The 19,636-nt window shown below is 32.6% G+C and overlaps 2 protein-coding genes across 3 annotated transcripts in view; one reads left to right on the top strand and one right to left on the bottom strand.

Annotated features, from left to right (window-relative positions):
- The window catches only part of LOC114931527 (protein FAM13B), a 39,204-nt gene extending 23,610 nt beyond the window's left edge, over positions 1 to 15,594 (top strand). For both annotated transcript variants that reach the window (XM_085483117.1, XM_029303613.2), the window contains exons 5-11: positions 8,643 to 8,813; positions 9,275 to 9,416; positions 9,788 to 10,021; positions 10,191 to 10,400; positions 10,616 to 11,263; positions 11,351 to 11,598; positions 11,826 to 15,594. In XM_085483117.1, the coding sequence (XP_085339243.1) occupies positions 8,643 to 8,813; positions 9,275 to 9,416; positions 9,788 to 10,021; positions 10,191 to 10,400; positions 10,616 to 11,263; positions 11,351 to 11,598; positions 11,826 to 12,039 (1,867 nt within the window). In that variant the 3' untranslated portion in view covers positions 12,040 to 15,594. The remainder of the gene's footprint in view (positions 1 to 8,642; positions 8,814 to 9,274; positions 9,417 to 9,787; positions 10,022 to 10,190; positions 10,401 to 10,615; positions 11,264 to 11,350; positions 11,599 to 11,825) is intronic.
- LOC114933677 (uncharacterized) lies at positions 14,377 to 19,436 on the bottom strand. Its single transcript, XM_085483155.1, has 11 exons — positions 19,291 to 19,436; positions 19,119 to 19,199; positions 18,799 to 18,903; positions 18,373 to 18,569; positions 17,841 to 18,240; positions 17,448 to 17,736; positions 17,052 to 17,334; positions 16,541 to 16,975; positions 16,377 to 16,483; positions 16,168 to 16,300; positions 14,377 to 16,086 (listed from the first exon to the last, which is right to left on the bottom strand). The coding sequence occupies exons 1-11, from the start codon at positions 19,355 to 19,357 to the stop codon at positions 15,829 to 15,831; spliced, it is 2,355 nt and encodes a 784-aa protein (XP_085339281.1). The 5' UTR covers positions 19,358 to 19,436; the 3' UTR covers positions 14,377 to 15,828.
- Between the last annotated feature and the right edge of the window lie 200 nt (positions 19,437 to 19,636).

Below are 19,636 nucleotides of genomic sequence, written 5' to 3'. Positions count from 1 at the left end.
ATCACATTTTGCAGGAAAATAACATGATGATACTTAATATTTTATGGTATGTGTCTTGATAAATATTATTTATTTACTGACAATTGGGGAGGATAATTCCAATAATATAATTTACTATTATTTGTAAAATTGATTTTACAATTTTATGGTCATATCATACAAAGAGTTAATATTTTTTTTAAAAGAATATTCGATAATTTGGGAAAATTAAAAAGTGCATTTACGTGAACATCCCGAGCTTCTCGAGTGCAGTACGTCAAAGGTGGTGCATTGAGATTCCTGAGACTTACTTTCTTTCAGCCGTAAAGCTTATCGGCAACCGGGGACGAGCTTCGAAAACCGGTTTCGAGACATTTGTGTTTCTCTCGATGCATACACATCGCACGCGTATAGGAAACTACTACAACTTGGCCCGTCAACCGGCTATAAAAAGGAGAAGGACGTCGATTCTCCTCGCGATTTGCAGTCCATTGTCAAAATTCATTAATTCGATTGCATCTCACAACCGAAAGAATCCTGCGCACGATTCTGTCCGACATATATGATTTCCGAAATTTCCGCAATTCCTATCACATTTATCAGCGTTTCCTTCGGTCAGCTCGACTCGAAAATCGTTAGCGATCTAACCGAGCCGATATTATATAATCTTCGCGACAAACAATTTTTTATACTCATCAATGCAAAAGGTTTCCGGATGGATGCCGCGTGGTTTAACAGCGTAATGCCGACGTTTCGCAAACGTTGCAGTTTGCATCTTTAGGGCTGAGAGCTCCGATATTGAGCTTTCTTGGGTTGTGGTCCTTATATATGAGAGATTTTTCATCTAAAAGTATTCCGTTATGACACCGCCTAGTGGTGTGAATGTATATTAAGGGCAGTGTGCCAAATTTTTTATACTCGCTCTTATACGTCATAAATATGAATAATAAATTGAATAAGAAAAATTTAATTTGAAAGATGAAGAGGAGAAGAAAGAACTAAGCCTTACGCATAATACGCAGCATATAGCAGATTACACAATATGAATGCCGCTGTAATATTTATACATCTTTTATTTCGGGAGCCGATTGGTCCAATTAATTGAAGATTAGTTCCGAATTCATCTCTGGGAGTGTTGCAACACGGAGAAAGGATAAAAAGTCCGCGTGCACGGGACGCATCTGTCACGTGCACGCACAGGGCGACGGCGCGCACACGCGCGGGCGGATATAGACGAGGATCCGAGCGACGAAGCGGCGCAGTCGCTTCTCCGCCAGCATCGCGCGTACATACATTATACGTGAGAGAAAGAGAGAGATAGGCATCGACATCGCGTCCGTGAACGTGAAAGCTAAACGCGAAAATCGTCCTTGACGTATATCTATATACATCTTCTCTTCTCTTCGGAGCAGCAAGTCTGAAAAACGTAACAAGTGTTAAAGTTTGCGATCTGTTTTTAATCAATCGCGCTCCTGGTGATTAGGAAGATCGTCAATTAAGGAACCGGCGAAATTTGTTCGCGGTTACAACCCTAATTCTGCTTGGCCGAATTTTCTCTGTTCGACTGGGTAAGATTGTATTTCGAGTAATTGGAGCTATCGTTAATTATCGAGTTTGATGGATTGATGGCGTATCGATCCATGAATGTTAAGTTGCTTAAAAATTAAAATGACAGACGTTACTGAAGATTTGCGTGCTTAAGTATTTTTACATATCTTAGAATTCAAATTTATTTATAAATTTTAAATCGAAATCGAAGTCGAGTCTAAAATTGGAGCTTCTGTGACAGTTTGTATATTTTGGAGCAATGCTTTCTGGTTCACAATTTTTTCCGGGATTTCAGGATTAATTTGATGATGAGATTTTCGTGTGAAATTTTTGTTATTTATTTGTGATCATTGATGGTTTAAAGAACAAAAAAAAAGATAAATTGATCCTTGAATTTCTGAGCAGGTTTTGCGAGTATAACATTCATAGCTCGATACTCGCAGCTGTAACATCCATACAATCAATACGTTATTGCAATGTCATTAGCTATCGTTGATGACGAACAATCTGCATTCTACAAAGTGTTGTCTATTTTATTCAATTTTTTATAATTACATACAGAGAGAATTTTCTTTTAGAATTTATTTATTTATGAAAATTATGGTAATTGTGAGACAATATGATGTTGGAAGAATTTTATAAGAGTTTCTCTGATTAATATTTACCACGATAAGATATAAAATATGTTTGATTAATTTTACTATGTACATATATATTCATATTTTTTGTGCTAAATATTAATCAGAAGAACTCTTATAAAATTCTTCCAATACCATATTTTGTTTCACGATAAATTTCAGAGTAAATTCTAAGAGAAAAATCTCTCTCCGTACACAATTAAATAATTTTCTATGATTATTAAATAAATATTGAATAGAAATGAAGAATAGAAATCTAGAGCAAAAAAGCTCGCTCATCTGAAATAATAATTACGTTTGTATAAAAATAAAATATAAAATATTTTATTTGTGTGCATTGATAAAGTTTCCAATAGTATATCAATCTTGATAGAGAAACGGAGTTCCTTTCAATTCAAAGAAAACTTACTTCGAAAGTCGTCATGTTTATATACATGAAAACTTCCATTAAGTTCTGTGTGTCATTGTACTCTATTGATGCTTCAATTCAGTCATCTAGTTGTATACGTATTCGAAAGTTAGTGTCAATTGGCGAGTTAGTTCGGCTATGGGCAAATCACTTTGTATTGACAGCTGCGGACGTCATCGGCGGAATGTCAGTGACTAAATAATCGCGCAGCGATATCGACCGGCGTGTAAAGACGATGCTTTACCGTCTCTTTCTGTGTTACTATGCAGTTGCTGGCAGACTGTCGACAAGCGGAAAAAAGGCACGAGAGCCGCTATTCTCGATAAGAGAGTGCGTTCCTCCAAGGGAAAGCGCCGAAGTAAAAGATATAGGGGCATTACATCGTCAATCAAGGCGCACATCGTTCGTCGTCCTTCTTCCTGATCGTATACTTACATATGATCGGATTATCATCATCATTACCATCACCATCATCATTGCCCGTGCGCGCATCTCTGTCTCGGTCCGGTCTGTCTTTTCACCTGTGCACAGTCCCACGTGCGGGCGAACATAAATGTTTCATCGAATCGCCGACAGACTCGTCTTCGCTTCTTCAGTTGTTCTGCTCTGTCGTTGGAAAAGAAAGCTGCTGCTCGCGATTACATGAGCGCAAGTCGCGACAGCGGGGGACCCGCTGAGTATCCGTGAGTTGCACATTTAGCATAATTTTGCGTAGCGATGCAGCCTCGTCGCGATCGGCTCCGATTTATCTTGCGCGCTCGAGAATGATCGAGGGCGAGGAGCAATCGGAAGCAAAGTGATCACGAGACTTGAAATTGTTATAATTTCGTTTCGTGTGTTCTTCCTCAATTCTCGATATATTACACCGAAAAAAAATTATTGATTTGAATGAGTATTTATTTCAATACTGCCAAAATCATTTATTGAAACTGATAATATTGATTTGATGTGAAAAATATTTATTTGATATATGAAAATCTTTTTCAAATTAAATAAATATTTATTTGTTTTAAATAAATTATTTATTAAACAGTATTGAAATAAATATTTATTAATTTAATACTTTTTTTCAGTGTACGAATACAGAGAAATTACATTTGTTACGCGCTTTCATCGTTAGAAATAAACGTAGAGAGAATTTTCCTTGAGAATTTATCTTGAAAATCATATGGTAATCGTGGAACAATATGATACCGGAAGAATTTTATAAAAGTTTCTCTGATTAAATATTTACCACAATACAAAATATTAATATCTACACAATAAGATATAAAACATGTTCGATTAATTTTACTATGTACATATTTAATATCTTTTATCGTGGTAAATCTTAATCAGAGAAACTCTTACCATATTACTCCACGATTACCATGATTTTCAGGGTAAATTCTAAGTGAAAATTCTCTCCGTGTAGTATATTGAGATTATTCCGGCTTGAAATCTTTTGAATATAAGAGACTTTCTAAGACTTTATCATGAGTTTCTCTATCAAGAGGTATATGAAAATATACCTCATAAAAAGTAATAGATTTGAATTATACAAAATCTGTCTTTGAATCAATGAACATTATTCATTTCTATTACAATAAATGTTGAAAGATATCTATTTTATGTCACATTAAAGCAGAAGTAAGAAAATTGGTTTTATAATATTTTATGAATGCTATAGTTTCAACTCATAATGTTCTTTACATAGTATCTAACTAATTCTAGGACACTCGATATCGAAAACTACTTGTGAAAAGCATAAAATTAACTTATCGTGCATATTAAATGAACAGCGTAGTTAGTATTTTATCATAATTAAAATACAAATTGCAAAAAATTTTAATAGTTAGCATTCAAAGAATGACTTATCGTAGCCTTCAGTATAATAATAAAAGTAAAATAAATGCACACATTAAATATAGCTACTATATGAACTTTATGAAATCTCAATAATTTTTACGCTTTGTATGAGTTGATACATTTTATATAAAATTTTTAATGTCTAATATTTAACTCTAATTTTAATAGCACAAGAATGATTTTTCGAAGTTCTTAATATTATTTTATGACTTGATTTTCTTATTTTATCATTTTGCATGTTTCCATGATATTTTTATCTTTATGTTTTATAACCATATATCAGATTTTAGATTGAATTTTTATTAATAATTTAAATTGCAAGATAATTAAAATTCTAAAAATATTTCCCAAAGACCAATATAGTTCTGCGAAATAAATTGTTCTATTTTTTACGAGATCACAGTGTCAAGTAAAAGAACAATTAGTATTTCTTTTTCGCATCACGATGCGTTAAAGTGCAATTGATTGCCCGATGCATCATCTCGTCACGCGGTATACCGTAAATCCGCGATATTTCGTGAAAGAGTCAAGTCTCGTTAGAATGTGCGGAGAGTAGATTTCCACGTCTCTCTTAATCGAAATTTATTAACCATGGTGCAAGTGTAAGCGCCACGCGAAATTGTATCGGATTGGATGACGTTCGCGTTTATTATGCACCTTAATGTCACTCACGCCGAGAAATTCTTATGTAAGAGATAGACGACAGTAATCATTAACGCGATAAATGACCGATTATTTTTAGAAGCTGTATTATAAACAAGTATGCAAACATTGTGCGTGTGTGTGCGTATATATATGTTGTTGGAATCTTTCCTTGATAATATTATAATTTGATACTCATAAATAGTTTCAATGCAATAATAAATGCGCGAAAAATTTAATGTTTTTTTTTTAAATATATTACAATATTATATTAGAAAAACAATTATAAATATTTCGAAATTTTAATATCTATTTTCATTTTTTAAATATTTTTTTATAAATAAAAGATTTTTAGTTTAAATACGCACATGATTAATTTTGCGCTAAAGATTGCGCTCTTTCGAGGTAAACTAGTCGCATGGAAATTATTTCCAAAGATACATTTGTTCATAGTAAACACTGTCACGAGCCCCCGGTTTACTTTAATTGACATTAATCTGCGCGGAACAAAGTTGACAGACGCACAAGTCGCTGTATCCGTCCGCCGCGCCGGTGAATTAATCGAATTATCTCGTGCGAGTCTGCCCGGCAATTTATTAGATCTATTCACATGACAATGCATCATCATCATCATCATCCTCGCGTCACCTCGATTGCCCCTCAATGCACTTCTTCATGAGCGACGTGCTCCGCTTTGTCACGTACTTTCGTTCATCCTCTCGTGATCGGAAGAGTACCGCATGCAAATTATGACGCGATCCATCCGTTGATTCATCATCAGTATGTATTCATTTCGAGAAATGAAGAACTCATTTTATCGCGATCGCGAAAGGACCGAGAGACTTAGCGAGATAAAGAAAGTTGTCAAGAATTTTTGCGCGGATGTTGATAATGATTATTTTTGATATTCTATAGAGAAAATAAAAAAAGGGAGAGAAATATGATATGTGTCTTTATTATTACATCAATTTAAATGATATCAATTTCTCGATTGCAATGATGCGATTGTACAAATTTGTTCACATTTGTATTTACAAGCTATCAGTATTCGTGTAAGATTATTCTATCGCTTTCCATTGACATTTCGTATCTATTCGTATTTGCATAAATGTCCAAGCTAACGTCACGGCGGCGTTTGCGAGTATCGACCAAATTATGTGTGCCTCATTAAAGATTAATCATCCGGCAATTAACGACCTGTTACCGGCGAGGATGACGGTGTAATTGGCTCGTCTCGCATTGATATTTCTGCGATTAACTTTCTGTAGTCACAGAAAGCGCGTTGCAATAATGGTCAGCAGCGTAACAGCATCGTCGGAATTTTCCAAACGTTCGAAAGATCTCGAGTACAAATAGCATACATGCATGTACATATATATACATTACATATATTTATAGATCCTAATGGAAAAACGAGACGCGATGAATCTGGTCTCGGCGCGTTTCTAATTCAGGAAATTAAGTCTGATTGATGTTTAATCAAGATTTTCTATTCTCGTTGATTATTGTGCACGCTTCATAAGATTTTATCTCGATATTTACATATTACTATTAATATTTCTTTAATATTTTTGAGCATATTACATAAATGTTGTCTATTGAGGAAATCTTTTAATTATTATTATAGTAATTAATTAATTGTATTTTATTGTGTTAAGAAGATTTTTTTTTATATTATCTGTTATCTGTTCCACTAGTTTTTCTACTTTTTATAATGTTGTAAATTAATACACATATTTGTAAATACATGAAAGATTTATTATTTTTGCATTATTTTTTACAAAAATGTTAGTTTGTCTATTAATTGATAATAAATTAGTAAATAATTGAAAATCGAACAAATTAATTTTTTTAAATTATAAATCATGTAAAAATGAAAGAAATTTTTAAAAAATTACGTAAAAATTTATAAAATAATTAAATTTTGATTTGTATTTTTATTGAAATTATACGAGCGTTCCATTAGCGAAAAAAACTGAAAATTGGAGCATACGCCATTGCGTCACATCTTTATTTCCGCAAGTTTCATTTCTGCACGAAGTGAAGCGCTATCACGCGGTCTGGTGACTCATGATGAAAGTATTTACGCCTCGCGATTCATTTATGCGCCACTACTCGTGACATAAGATCAAATCAAGCGTCGAGGACAACCTGAATTAGCAGGGTAAGAAAAAAATCCATTATAGCAAAATTCAAGAGTACTATCGTGTAGTAAAAGTCAACATTTTTATCGTTGATTGCTATTTATAATGAAAGAAAATAATTGCAAACTAAGGCGAACAAATTTAATTTTGCACGTAAGAGAAAAAAAATAATTACCTGGCGGGATTAGATTCACGAGATATGAACTTAAATCCTGACTATACCTTCAAGATGATAATATGATTTTACTGACAACGATAATACTTTTTGCGCGCAACCTTTATAGAACATGAGAGGCTTTTTGCCGTTGGGAAAAGAATATCTAAATTAAAGTGCAATAAAGCAAGCATATTTTTTGTAATTTCTTATCACGAAGAAAAAATATTGCTCTTATATGTTCGAAGAAAAAATTAAAGCAAATATATTTTATGTATATATTTTTTTACACAATTATTGTCAGACGAAATCATGTTTTTTTAATTTTAAATATAGAGTTTTAATTGCAAGGAAAATAAATATAAAGATTTTCAAATCACGTGATTTGTATTCATCTAATTAGAACCATTCAATAACTCCGTGTCACACACATATTTTATAGAGCGAGAAATAAATATTTCATAACTCTTATTAGCGGCATTATGATTTAATAGCACACAATTAGTCGCGTGCGTTCTTTTTCCTATATCGAAAAAATAATTTCTAAGGAAAACTACCCTTCGCACACTCGAAACTGTAATTAGGCATTGCGTTATTACAGCGATAATATCATAATAGCAAATCCAAGATTTTTTTTTATGTACGCGAATAAACTATTTATAAACCGGTTAAAAGCAGTTCATAAACAGAGTGATAAGAAAACGCGATAATAGCTCGTCTCCATTGAAGCTCGATGCTTGACGCCGTTTCGCAATTACTATGTTCATTCTTGTTTGAATGCCAAACAAACGTTCTCCACCTGCCGCATCATTTTTAATTACCGTACGTGTCTCGCATTATTCTCTCTATTTTGTCAATGATTATTTTGTTACGACGCATTTTTCGAGTTTTATATGTATGTCATCTTCTCACGACAGACATGATAAATTACTTCGTCCGAAAAAAAAACAGAAAAGTCTTATGCAATATCTTAGTCATCGTGCAAAAGTCATCCTGACAATCGCAAACAAATTTCATTCATTACGTCATATCTTAATCGCCGTGAAAAATTGAACTCGCGAATCTTTTCCGTATTCGTGATTTGACCGTATGTTAATCGCTCAATGTCTTGCTCGTAATTCCGCATTCGTATGTCCGCGAATTGCATTTTTACGCGACCAATTGAGTCGCAGTTGTCGATTAAATTTGAAGGTTGACACGTCAAGACCGTCTCTCGTCGCGCTTCGTTTCTACGATATGACCTAATTTCTTTTTTCTTTTCTGTCTCTGTATGGCTTTAGTATCCGGGAGAATACGGTGAACGGCGTGATAGCTGCCGGCGATTGCAAGATCTGCAAGGATACGAGGGACGAGTCGAAGGACTCCGAAGGTGCGTCTCTCCTTTGCGCGCTGAAACCGCGTAAACGCAAGGAACGTCGCGAATCCTGCTGTCAAGAACGAAAACTAATAAGGTATTATTGAATTTTCACAGTACATTTTGATCTTATCGAAGTGTTAATTATATGCTTTAAATAGCTCGAATCAAATTATTATTTAACGATTAAATAAATCGCACGTATGAATATTACTGCATGACATATTATCTCTGTATAATTTTATTATTAAAATATTTTCTAAAATATATTAACTTATTATCTATTTATTAATTATGTAAAAGTGTACGTAATACTGCTGCAAAATGTTATCGATAAAATCCATATTCCAAGTGAACGTAGTTTTGATTTTTCTCATTTGTTAAACTTGCATTAGTATCAAGAATATTTTTCTATGTAAAAATGCGGAATATATAGAGAATGTCTGCTTGTTATATTTTTACATGATCTAATTAATTACTTTATTGAATTTTTATTTATTGGATATCTAAAAGAAATCATCTTAAAAAATTGATATCTGACGCTACTATGTTTTTTAGGAGCAATAGTGAGGAACGTGTTCTTGACAGTCCCACTGACGTCGCAGATACGATTAGACGTGTGAGTAGCCACGAAGATTTCAACAGCCAGGAACATCTGCATATTTTATCGCAGCTCGGTCAAGACATGGGTCACGGCGTGGTAAGTGTAATCACAGCAATAATCTTCAAAATATTGCGCAGCGAAACATAAGATGTTTACATTTAATTTATACATATATAATTCCAGAAACATTATTCACAGTCTTTATTTGTCATTTATTAACGAACACACACATACACGTCTTTATAAAAATTATATAAAGCTTCAAGATTCCAAAAACATTTTAAAATCAAAGATTTCATAAAACATTGCTCGTTCAATTTTTAAATAATTAAAAAAAATATTTTAAATAAAAATTTTAAAACGGAATATCTCTGGTTATTTTATAAGACGAAAAATAATTAAATATCTTAAACGTTAAATTATTAATTAATGCAAGCTCGATTGCTAATCGATTCGTTTATATGCAGAGGTGCGGTGGATTACCGCTTCACGAGAGGACCAACGTTTCGCCTGTCTTGAAGAAATCAGTATCAGTACCGTCACCATGTGAGGTAGTAGTAGCGACCGAGAAATATGATTGCGACGCCGAGAAACTGAGAAGTAGCGAACGCTTCAGCAGAAGCATCACCCCGAGAGGCAGAAGACAAGCGCGTAGGAGAAGAGTGCACAGAGTTCAAGATACAGACCAGAGTTCCAGCAAGGTAGACACAGCAAAATTTTTTACGAGAAGTGTTGATATTATATATTAGCTTTACGAGTTATTTTTATAAAATATCTATATCTTAATCATCGATAATAATTTTAATGATAAAATTAATTTTAACGCGAATGAATTCTAGTTAATATAATTAAAAAATTTTTTTTTCTTAGGAAAACGAAGAAGAATCCGAAAATATGTATATCTCCAATGTGTCACCAAGCCCTACCAGCCATAATGGTTCGCCAGCTCAAAGTTTTTTAGAGATGTTAAGCAGCGGACCTAGCAGGTCACCCTCACCAGCTCGTCCACCTACCGTCGATCACGAGGATGTAAATAAACCCAGTTTGACTAATTGGGGCTTTCAGCATTTGGAAGGAAACGTGAGTAAGAAAATTTAATTAAAAAATTCAAAATACATTTAATTATCTTTAAAAAGTTATTTATACAAAATTATATACATATAAAGCAGTTAAATTTCAATTAAAATATTAAAAATAATGTATAGAAAATATGTACACAGAAAATTAATAATATATATTAATTAAATTAAAAGATCAACAATTAATATGATAAATAATTATTTGGATCTTTGTAGGAAGAAGCCGTGGATGCTCGAGTGGAAGCCATGCTTTCGCCCAGGAACTCCCTGTTGGAACCTAGGAGATTTTACTCCGAGGAGGAGATACAACCCAGCACGCCTAATCCATCGGATATGGGACTCAAAAACTTAGCAAAACACATTAATGGCCTGAAAAAGAAGATTAAGAAGTACGAGGACGAGTTTGAAGAAAATTTCGGCTATCGGCCGAGTCATTCTGACAAAATGAGTAATCGCGACATCAAGCGGCTGTGCACAGAGCTAAATAAGTTACGAAAGGAACACAAGTTATTGAAGGAAGATCCGATAGGCGCACTTCTGGCCAATGCCAACAATCGACTGAACAATGGTAGTCCAATAAACAACAACAATGGCCATGAAAAATCACGCGTGACATCGATGGAAGAGATGGTGAAAGAAGCAGAAAAGAAGCTCAGTGAGAAACGAATTAAGTACAATCGGCCCGATAACATGGAAGAACTCAGCTACGAGCAATTGCTGGACGAAAAGACGGCCGTACAAAAAGCGTTACTTCATATCGAGAACACTTTCGGTAGGCCGGTTTCGAAGGAAGATAGAGCGGTTGTGCGACCGCTATACGACCGATATAGAACCTTGAAGAGACTTCTCATTAGAGCAGGCGTGGTAAGAATGAATAATTATTATTAATTAAACATGATCAAAACTAGTTTCAGAGGAAAATCTTAACGATACGTTTTATACATGTTGCAGAACAAAAATAAGGACAGCGTCTCGGAACTAGCTACAATTTTGGAGCATGAAACAATGGATTTTACATCGTCAAGTCTGCCTGGAAATCCTGCGGAAACTGAAAGGAGAGCCAGCGAGCCTGACATGTCTCATCGAGGTATTTTAGATTGTATCGACACCACGGATCAATTACCAACCGATAGCGATAGTCAACATAGTAGCAGTGAAGGCAGTCGCGGCGCCGGTGAAAGTTTGCACGCTCTTCCTCAGTAAGTTTAAATTAAAATAAAATTTCTTAAATTGTCAGCTTTAAAGAATTTTATATTTTTTTTATATTTTACTTTTGTATTATTTCGAATTTTTTTCTTAATTTATTCTGTTTATTGTTGAAGAGCGCCCTAAAAAAGAAGTTTTTCTTAAATAAAAATTTACTATATACGACGAAGTATATTGACACGTATTTATTGAATATCGAATACCTTTTTTTCTTTTTTAGAGAGGAATTATTAATGCAACAACAAGCTACTCGAGAAGAAAAGAAACGGCTTCGCAGAGCGTTGAAAGAGTTGGAAGCACAATTTGAAGCCCGAGCCGGCCGTCGCATGCAACGCGAGGATCGCGGACCACAAGTCACCACCGTGTACGAATCCTACAAGCAAGCAAAGGCGAAACTTAGACTGATCGACGCTCTTATAGCTAAGAAGGCTTGACGCAGTATTTAATTTACGAGTAACGAAGATCTGACGTGAAACAATACTGTGGAAATCTTCGAAGAGGCTTTAAATGTTTGTAATAAGACACAATTGTCGCATCACGAATGCAATACAACTCATTCGTCGTCTGCAATTTTTGCATCATGAAGTCATAATTAAAAAGGCCTGAAAAAGCAGTTCAACTGAGCGAAGTCTTCTGAAACAAAGAACGGTAACGTAATGAGAATTTATTGTCCAGAATCAAAAGATTTTTAAAGTAAAAATGAGAAAGCTGGTAATATTTGCAAATATAGGATTTTCTTCACTTTCTAGTTTATGCGTATTGATACTGAATCTTTTTCTAATTGTAGATTCTGTTATAACTCGAAAAATAATATCAAATATTTTCAACGTTAATATAACATTTTAAGTATTTGCAATACTATTGTTTTAATCAACATAATCAATATGTTAAAAGTACGCATGAACGGACAAGTTATAGTGGTATCGAAATAGCACGTTTGAGCTCTTTAAACACTAATGATTCTAGAACATAAAATTACTACAAAACATCTTAACGATGTAACGGCGCGATGAAATAATTGTACATCTTGTTCATTGATACACTTTCTTATCATATTTAATATTTGTTTATTTATGATGGGAAATTTTTACTTAATTGTCCTCCATTTATTTATCCTACATGCAGGATTAGGATAAACTTTTTTGCACTGGGAAGAAACTGGATGATTGTTTTGGAATATATTTACAGTTTATAAATTTTTAATTAATTTGTTACAAATATAAAGCATATTTATAATTTTTATATATATCTTGTTGCACAGGATCTGTAAACTTTGTTTGTATTTAAAATGTCAAGTTTTACAGATGAATGCACAAGGACAGATATTAATGATTGAGATTAAAAATGGATTTATCAATTTAAATCGTTAATGCAAATCTACAGATCAAGATTTTTCCAACGTAGAAAAAGAAGACTTGTATCACAATTTACAAAGAATACATCAAGTAACATTTTTATTTCACAGTTAAATATATAATTTTATATGCTTAATATTTACATTTGTTTGCAGAGAAACAGAGTTTATTTGATATAATTTTATCATGTTTTTGATATTCGTGTATGTGTGTATATACATATATAAATCCAGTTGACATAATGAATTATCTCACAATGATACGTGTTGTCGATTAATAAGACTTAAAAAAATGATAGAAAAGAGAGAGAGAGAGAGCGAATATTCTCATATAATGACTAATGTTTATAGTAAACCCGATATTTATTTTATCATCTTAAAATAATCGCTGAAGTCTAACGCTGAGAGAATAAAGAACGAATCCGTGGGGTTACTCGTAATATAAGTACCTTGTAAGAGATATCACATGTTGTAATATTGTAGAGTATTATAAAATGTTACGATCTTAATAACGTATTAAAAAAAGAAAAGAATATTCACTAAAAGAAGCTCGTTGATTTTTGCGTTTATATTTTTGTACAAGTACGATTTTAAGGCCGTTCGCAATGTATACACACAGCCGACTAGGGACTATCGCAAAAAAAAAAAAACGCCTTAAAATTCCACTTGGATCGATTTTTTCACACAGAGTCTCGAGGGTGCTAATAAATAATCTAATGGCTTGAGTTTTACAGCGTGCTGATAATACAAAAGAAATGCTTTGCGAGTCTCATACTAAGTTACAATTGCGAACCGAAGAATTTTTTGTTTTTTTATATCACAGCAATGAAATCAAATACCATCTTGGAACCGGAAATTTCAATATGTAATCGAGACGCAAAAATTCCCTTTTAAAATTTTATGAGACGTTAACCATTTTTTTCTTTCATCAGCAGTAACTTTTATAAGAAAAAATAATTAGTTAAAATATTTCTTTTTTTAGTAGGATAATTAATTTTTTTTTAAGAATTATAATATAAAATGCTTTAACAAATTAAATTTTGCACACTCGTTATGTATTGTTATTTCTACATCAATATCGGATATAATACACGAAAATTGACGAACAGCTCCGTTTTTCGCACTGATTAGGTAAAATTAATATTTTCAGAAATAAAAAAATGATATATCGGCGCTGATGAAGTCAATCGCGAACATGTAAATGCCAAAACGCGTATATGTTCTAATTAAAAAAAAGAAAAGAGTAACAAAAAAGAAAAAGAGAAAAAATGAAACAATTGTTTAGACCAAAGCATTTTTTAGTCTGTGATATAATGAGAGATATATTTGCGTTAAGATGAGAAAGTGTGTATGTGGAGTACTCGGTTCCATTTCTTTTTCCTTTTTTTCTTTGTGAAAGCAATTTTTCAAAAGATCGAGGTAAAAAAGAACGATTTTTCCGCGTCTCCTCCGCAGGAGATGATTGAAGTTGACGATCACTTTAGAAGATCTTACAGCGATGACGATAATTTAAATAAAGCATCGTCCTTTTTTCCGGAAGAACGGTTGGAGGTAGGATAATTATAGTGAGGAAAAAACGGATTTATTATAGACACATTGTAATGATTAAAAAGATTATAATAAAATAAAAACTATTCCAATTATAATATTAAACAAATTAGTTAGAATATATTGCTTTGTTAATCGATCCTTAAAATTAATTAATTTGTCATCTGAGATTATTTCTTTTTCATTCCACGTGCAGAAATAAATCTAGGTGACATTGAAAATATTTTATCGTCATAAAATCCGTTTATCGCTTTCCTCAAAAATTATCGTCCTCCATCCGTACTATCAAAAGGACTTTGTTCACAAGAAAAAATTAATTTTATATTCGAGATGCCACAGGAATGTTTTTATTTGCTGCGGGTGTATTTAAGCGCCCTTCTGTAGTAAGAAAGAGAGAGAGAAAAAATTAACATTATCGTAGACCTAAGATAACATTTTATATTAACGTTATAATTAAGATACATTTTGTAGCGCATAGTGTATGCTTTACGCATAAGAACAGATCGCGTGATTCTGTGTAGATGCTTTGAAAGAGAGAGAGAGAAAGAAAAGCAGAGAGGAATATTTGAAAATAGAAACAGAATGCAAGAAAGGAGCAAGAAAATTTTATTTAGCTGAAAAGCAGAATCGGATAGATTATGAATCGTTAAATTAGTACTTAAAGAAAAGAGAGGAATGATATATATAAATAAATATTCCACGCGGATCACATAATTCTTCGACGAACATATCTAGAGAGATTAGAATCTTGCGATGGGGAAGCAAAAAAAAACAAGAAATCAATAACATGTAACAATCGATTTCTCTCGGATATATCGTCGTATGTAGTTGCAACTGACAATTGCATTCGACCGTGAGAGTTACGACGATAAAGAATATCTGTCTCTAGCAGGATTCTTAAAGAAAAAGAAATAAAATAACCATCTTCGGCGTTTATACACAAATGTTGATTATGTATAGAGATACACACAGACAAAAGAAAGTTGCGCATACATAAATTACATACAATCGTACATGCATACAAATTAATATTACACATTATTATGGGGTAGCACGCAGAATAAAATGGAATATGATCTGCTAGAAATGTTCGTTTATTGCAAAAGACAAAAGAAAACACCTTAAAAATCCCTCCTTAGGAAACCGTGCGAAATAGCTGTTACAATCGTTTAGTAACATCTTTTTTTTTATATATTATCTAATGGAAGAAGAAATTAATTAATAGCTTCGTCGTAATAATTTCTTTTTATTTTATGTGTTTATTGCATGGGTGAACGATTTGAGAAGAATAATTTTGATTTTTTACCATAATTCCATGTAGTTAGAATACGAGTTGCATTTGCTTATAAAAAGTTTGTATCTGCCGTAATAATGCGGCCAGTTGCATAGAAGTGGGCGGTTCTCGTGTTGCATTATTAAATTTTCTTCGACCAAAAATCTGTGTCGGATTCATCGAATGAGACTTACCAGGCAAAATAGCAAAAGAATTTTTATGAGATCCTTTGACCGACTCGGTCGTAATGCAAACAAGACTATTTTTCTCGTGCAACATTTTCATTTGCTGTTTCAGCGTCATTACCTGTTTTCGTGATATATTATTATTATTATTATTAATGTAAAAAATGTGTGAAATGCATTAAGTTATTTATATAGCTCTCACTTCTTTGTAAAGGCCAATAACAGCGTTGATTTCTTCTTCTTTGATATTAAGTTCCTTTTCCAAGACAGATAATTCCTTCCCTAGAGATTTATCATTAGATTTTTCCACTTCTGATTGCAATTTTTCATATTTTCTATAAATCACGAATATGACTATATATATGTTTACAAATGATGCGGATTTTTAAATTTAATACTGCCAATACTCACGTGTTCATTTCTTCAAATTGATCGTGAAGATTAATTAAAATTTCGCGTATTTCCTTGGAATTATGCGCGCCACTAATTGTATGCGTTTTATAATCACCGATATTAATCTGCAACATTAACATGTCATATAATATGTTTACACAAACTGCTAAAATGTGATTTACCTCCTTATTCGACGATATTTTTGCTATTCCTTGCTGACTTCTCATATTTATTGACATGTTGTTTTTATTTACGACAGGAGACTGCAGTTTAATTTTATGATCATTGAAATCAATCTTTTCTTTATTAAATTGTTTAGCGGCATCGTTATCTTTTTCAGGAATCATTTTTACGCTGCCAGATAAATTTGACGTACGAGAATTCTCCACGTGTCGTAAATCATATACAGATAATTTTTTATCTCGCTTGATATTTGAACTCTTGCTATTATTGAACACAGATAGATGCGAGTTTATGTTGAGAGCCGATTTTTGGGAATAATCATTCATCTGTTCCAGAAGAATCGACATCGGTTTTATACCTCTACTGACTTTACGAATTAATAACGGAGTGATGTCGTTTGCAATTGGCTGTCTCGTTTTCATTATACTTAATACCTGTTTTTTTTTTTTTTTTTTTTTTACAGAAGACCTTTTAAACATTCAATGCTCTTATAAATTTCGAGAAACTCACTTGCTGAATGTTCAATCCGAGATTATGGCTAGGTGTCACCGAAGTCCCTACCACGAATGGTATGTTTCGGAAGTTAAATCTATTGAAGTACGATCTGTTGGAACGTTTCAAACTCGACGCCAAGGTCGGCATTTCATAGTTAGGAATGAACATTGGGTCGTTGCATTTGTTAAAAGTATTGTGTTCGCATTGATGCATTTTATTATTGCACTGCGCCGATGGATAGAAATCCTTGGAATGCTTTTCCGATATGTCATGTTCTTGAACCCTCTCAGGAATCACTCTGAAAAAAATCAATTTGCACGATGAAAAAATTAGTTTTATATTTATTATATTGTCGAAAAATAATAATGCATTTAACTGAATAATAATGATATTATTATAGCTGTAAATTACCTCGAATCGCATTGATAATTCAATGACTGATGCTGCTCATTCTCCTTGTTGTCAATATGGTATTCATGATTAACACGTTCGGGACAAGGTGTTTCTTGGATCTTTCGATTAGCAGTTTGAATAGGATGTCTTTTTACACGTTTTGTTTGTTTATCAAATTTAGAATGCTTACTATTAGATATTCCAGAATTGCTACTCTTCAATGTAATATTATGAAAAATTTCCACGATGTCGTTGGACCTTTTTAAATTTTTTGGAGGGTTTGACAGTTGATGAATAATGCCATGGCCTGCGGTAAAATATTTTTTACATAACAGATTCGACGTAGAGATATCTATATATTTTTAATATTATATTTACGGAAAAAAATGATATGCAAGAATTCGATTCTACCTTTATGTCTGCGCTTCTTCGCTTCTTTTCTACCGATGAGACTTGTATCTTTAGTGGCAACTGTACTCTTGGAAACGGAATTACGTAATCTTCCTTTCTTCTTGCGTACTTTAGATAACGTATGGCTCGTTTTATTATAAATGGAATTTGATTCGCTTCTCTCCATTCTCGAGGCACGTTTACTCTTTTCCGCTCGTCTAACTTTCGTTTCCGGAATATTCAAATTTAATTTCGCGGTTCTATCTTTTTTTGCTGAATTCAGCGGAATTACGTGGAAATAATTCTCCTCGTCTACTTTCGATGTTATCTCTTCGACAGAATTTTCTACGCTCAGCATCGATTGGAAATGTTCCCGCACATATTCCGGAAAGGACAACGAATTTTCGTATTCACCACTCGCCTATTTGTATTTCGAGAATTTCTAAGTATGGTAATTTTATTTACAGTATAACAAAAATATATAAAAAATTATACAATTGTACGTTTCTGTGTATGATTTATAATATACGCAGAATTGTGTAATATTGCCTACTTTCAGGGTTTCGCTCTGCCTCATCGTCATCGTGATAGGAAGCTTTTTATCTAATTGAGTTCTCGGTGTAATTGTAACATTCAATAATCCATTTTGCTTTTGTTGTTCCAAGCTTTCGAATTCTTCATTAGCATCGTCATTGTCGACGATTCTTCTAGGTGACAATTGGATAGATTTTGGACTTAAATGTAAAGTATCTACAAAAATATAAATATATTGATTGATTTTGACGAAAAAACATTTTACAAAAATTTTCAGTCTTATGTGTGCAATGTTGTAAATTTTTGGAGATAATAATTTGGGATTTTTTATTGATATAACCAGAATTTCACTATTACAATCGTACGATCATCTGATTAAAAATTTTAAGCTTAAATTTTTAGGTGATAATTTTAGAGTTCCTACAAAGTATTAGATTTTTCTTGCCTTTCATTTCCGTTTTGACTTTTTGACAAACTCCCATCACATAATTTAATTCGGACTTTAACGTAAAGCATTTTGTTTCCGCTTCATCCAGTTCTTGTCCCATTTCTAAATGAGGCAATAATGTCAATTAAAATATAAACATTATATAAAATATATTTTAACATATAATAATATTAACATTAAAATATTTTTAATCTTGTTAAAGTATTTTCGAAAACGGAATATTATCGACGACTTTGAAAACCCAATATAGCGTTATTATATAAAATAATATTAATATAATAATAAGAAAAATTAGATTTTTATAAACGAGATAATACTTTTTAACGTGATATCTGGTCTGCTTTCCGATTCATCTAATTTACATGATTGCATTTCAGATTGAGTCTTTGAAGATGATTCTGTGGAAGCAAAATTATATAGTATTAAAATAACATTCTAGAATTTTTGAAAGTGCTTTTAATTATGAAGATTTTTCATTTAAATAATTACCAAAAATTCCGCTTTTGCTATCATAAATATTCATGTTGATTATGTCAGATTCTTTAATAATTTCCATAATATCTTGTGTTTACATGATGCAGCGAGATTTAACGTGTATTATTCTGAATTTAAATTAAAGTACAACTTGTAAAAAAATAATTTATTCTTCAAAACAAAACATACAAATAGACATACAAAATTCAAAAAATAACTCATAGGTTACAGTTAACACGTTGGACGATTACATCATTCTCTTGTCGCAGCCATAACTCTTTCTTTGTTTTGAAAAATTACACAGACAAATTCATAATAAAAGTGCTTCGACATTTCCCGCGATGACGTCATTCCACAGTCG

This window comes from Nylanderia fulva, unplaced genomic scaffold, assembly GCF_048542155.1.
Source record: "Nylanderia fulva isolate GAGA-0341 unplaced genomic scaffold, ASM4854215v1 Scaffold23, whole genome shotgun sequence".
NCBI lineage: Eukaryota > Metazoa > Arthropoda > Insecta > Hymenoptera > Formicidae > Nylanderia > Nylanderia fulva.
The sequence above is the reverse complement of the archived record's forward strand: the minus strand, read 5'-3'. Positions and strand labels throughout refer to the sequence as shown.

Excerpts from the sequence above, each read along its gene's own strand:
- LOC114933677 (XM_085483155.1), bottom strand. The coding sequence starts at position 19,357 with ATGGAAATTATTAAAGAATCTGACATAATCAACATGAATATTTATGAT. Across the intron at positions 17,335-17,447 it reads AATTATCAATGCGATTCGAG|AGTGATTCCTGAGAGGGTTC; the intron begins GTAATTTACAGC and ends GATTTTTTTCAG. Across the intron at positions 16,301-16,376 it reads CAATTTGAAGAAATGAACAC|AAAATATGAAAAATTGCAAT; the intron begins GTGAGTATTGGC and ends CGTGATTTATAG.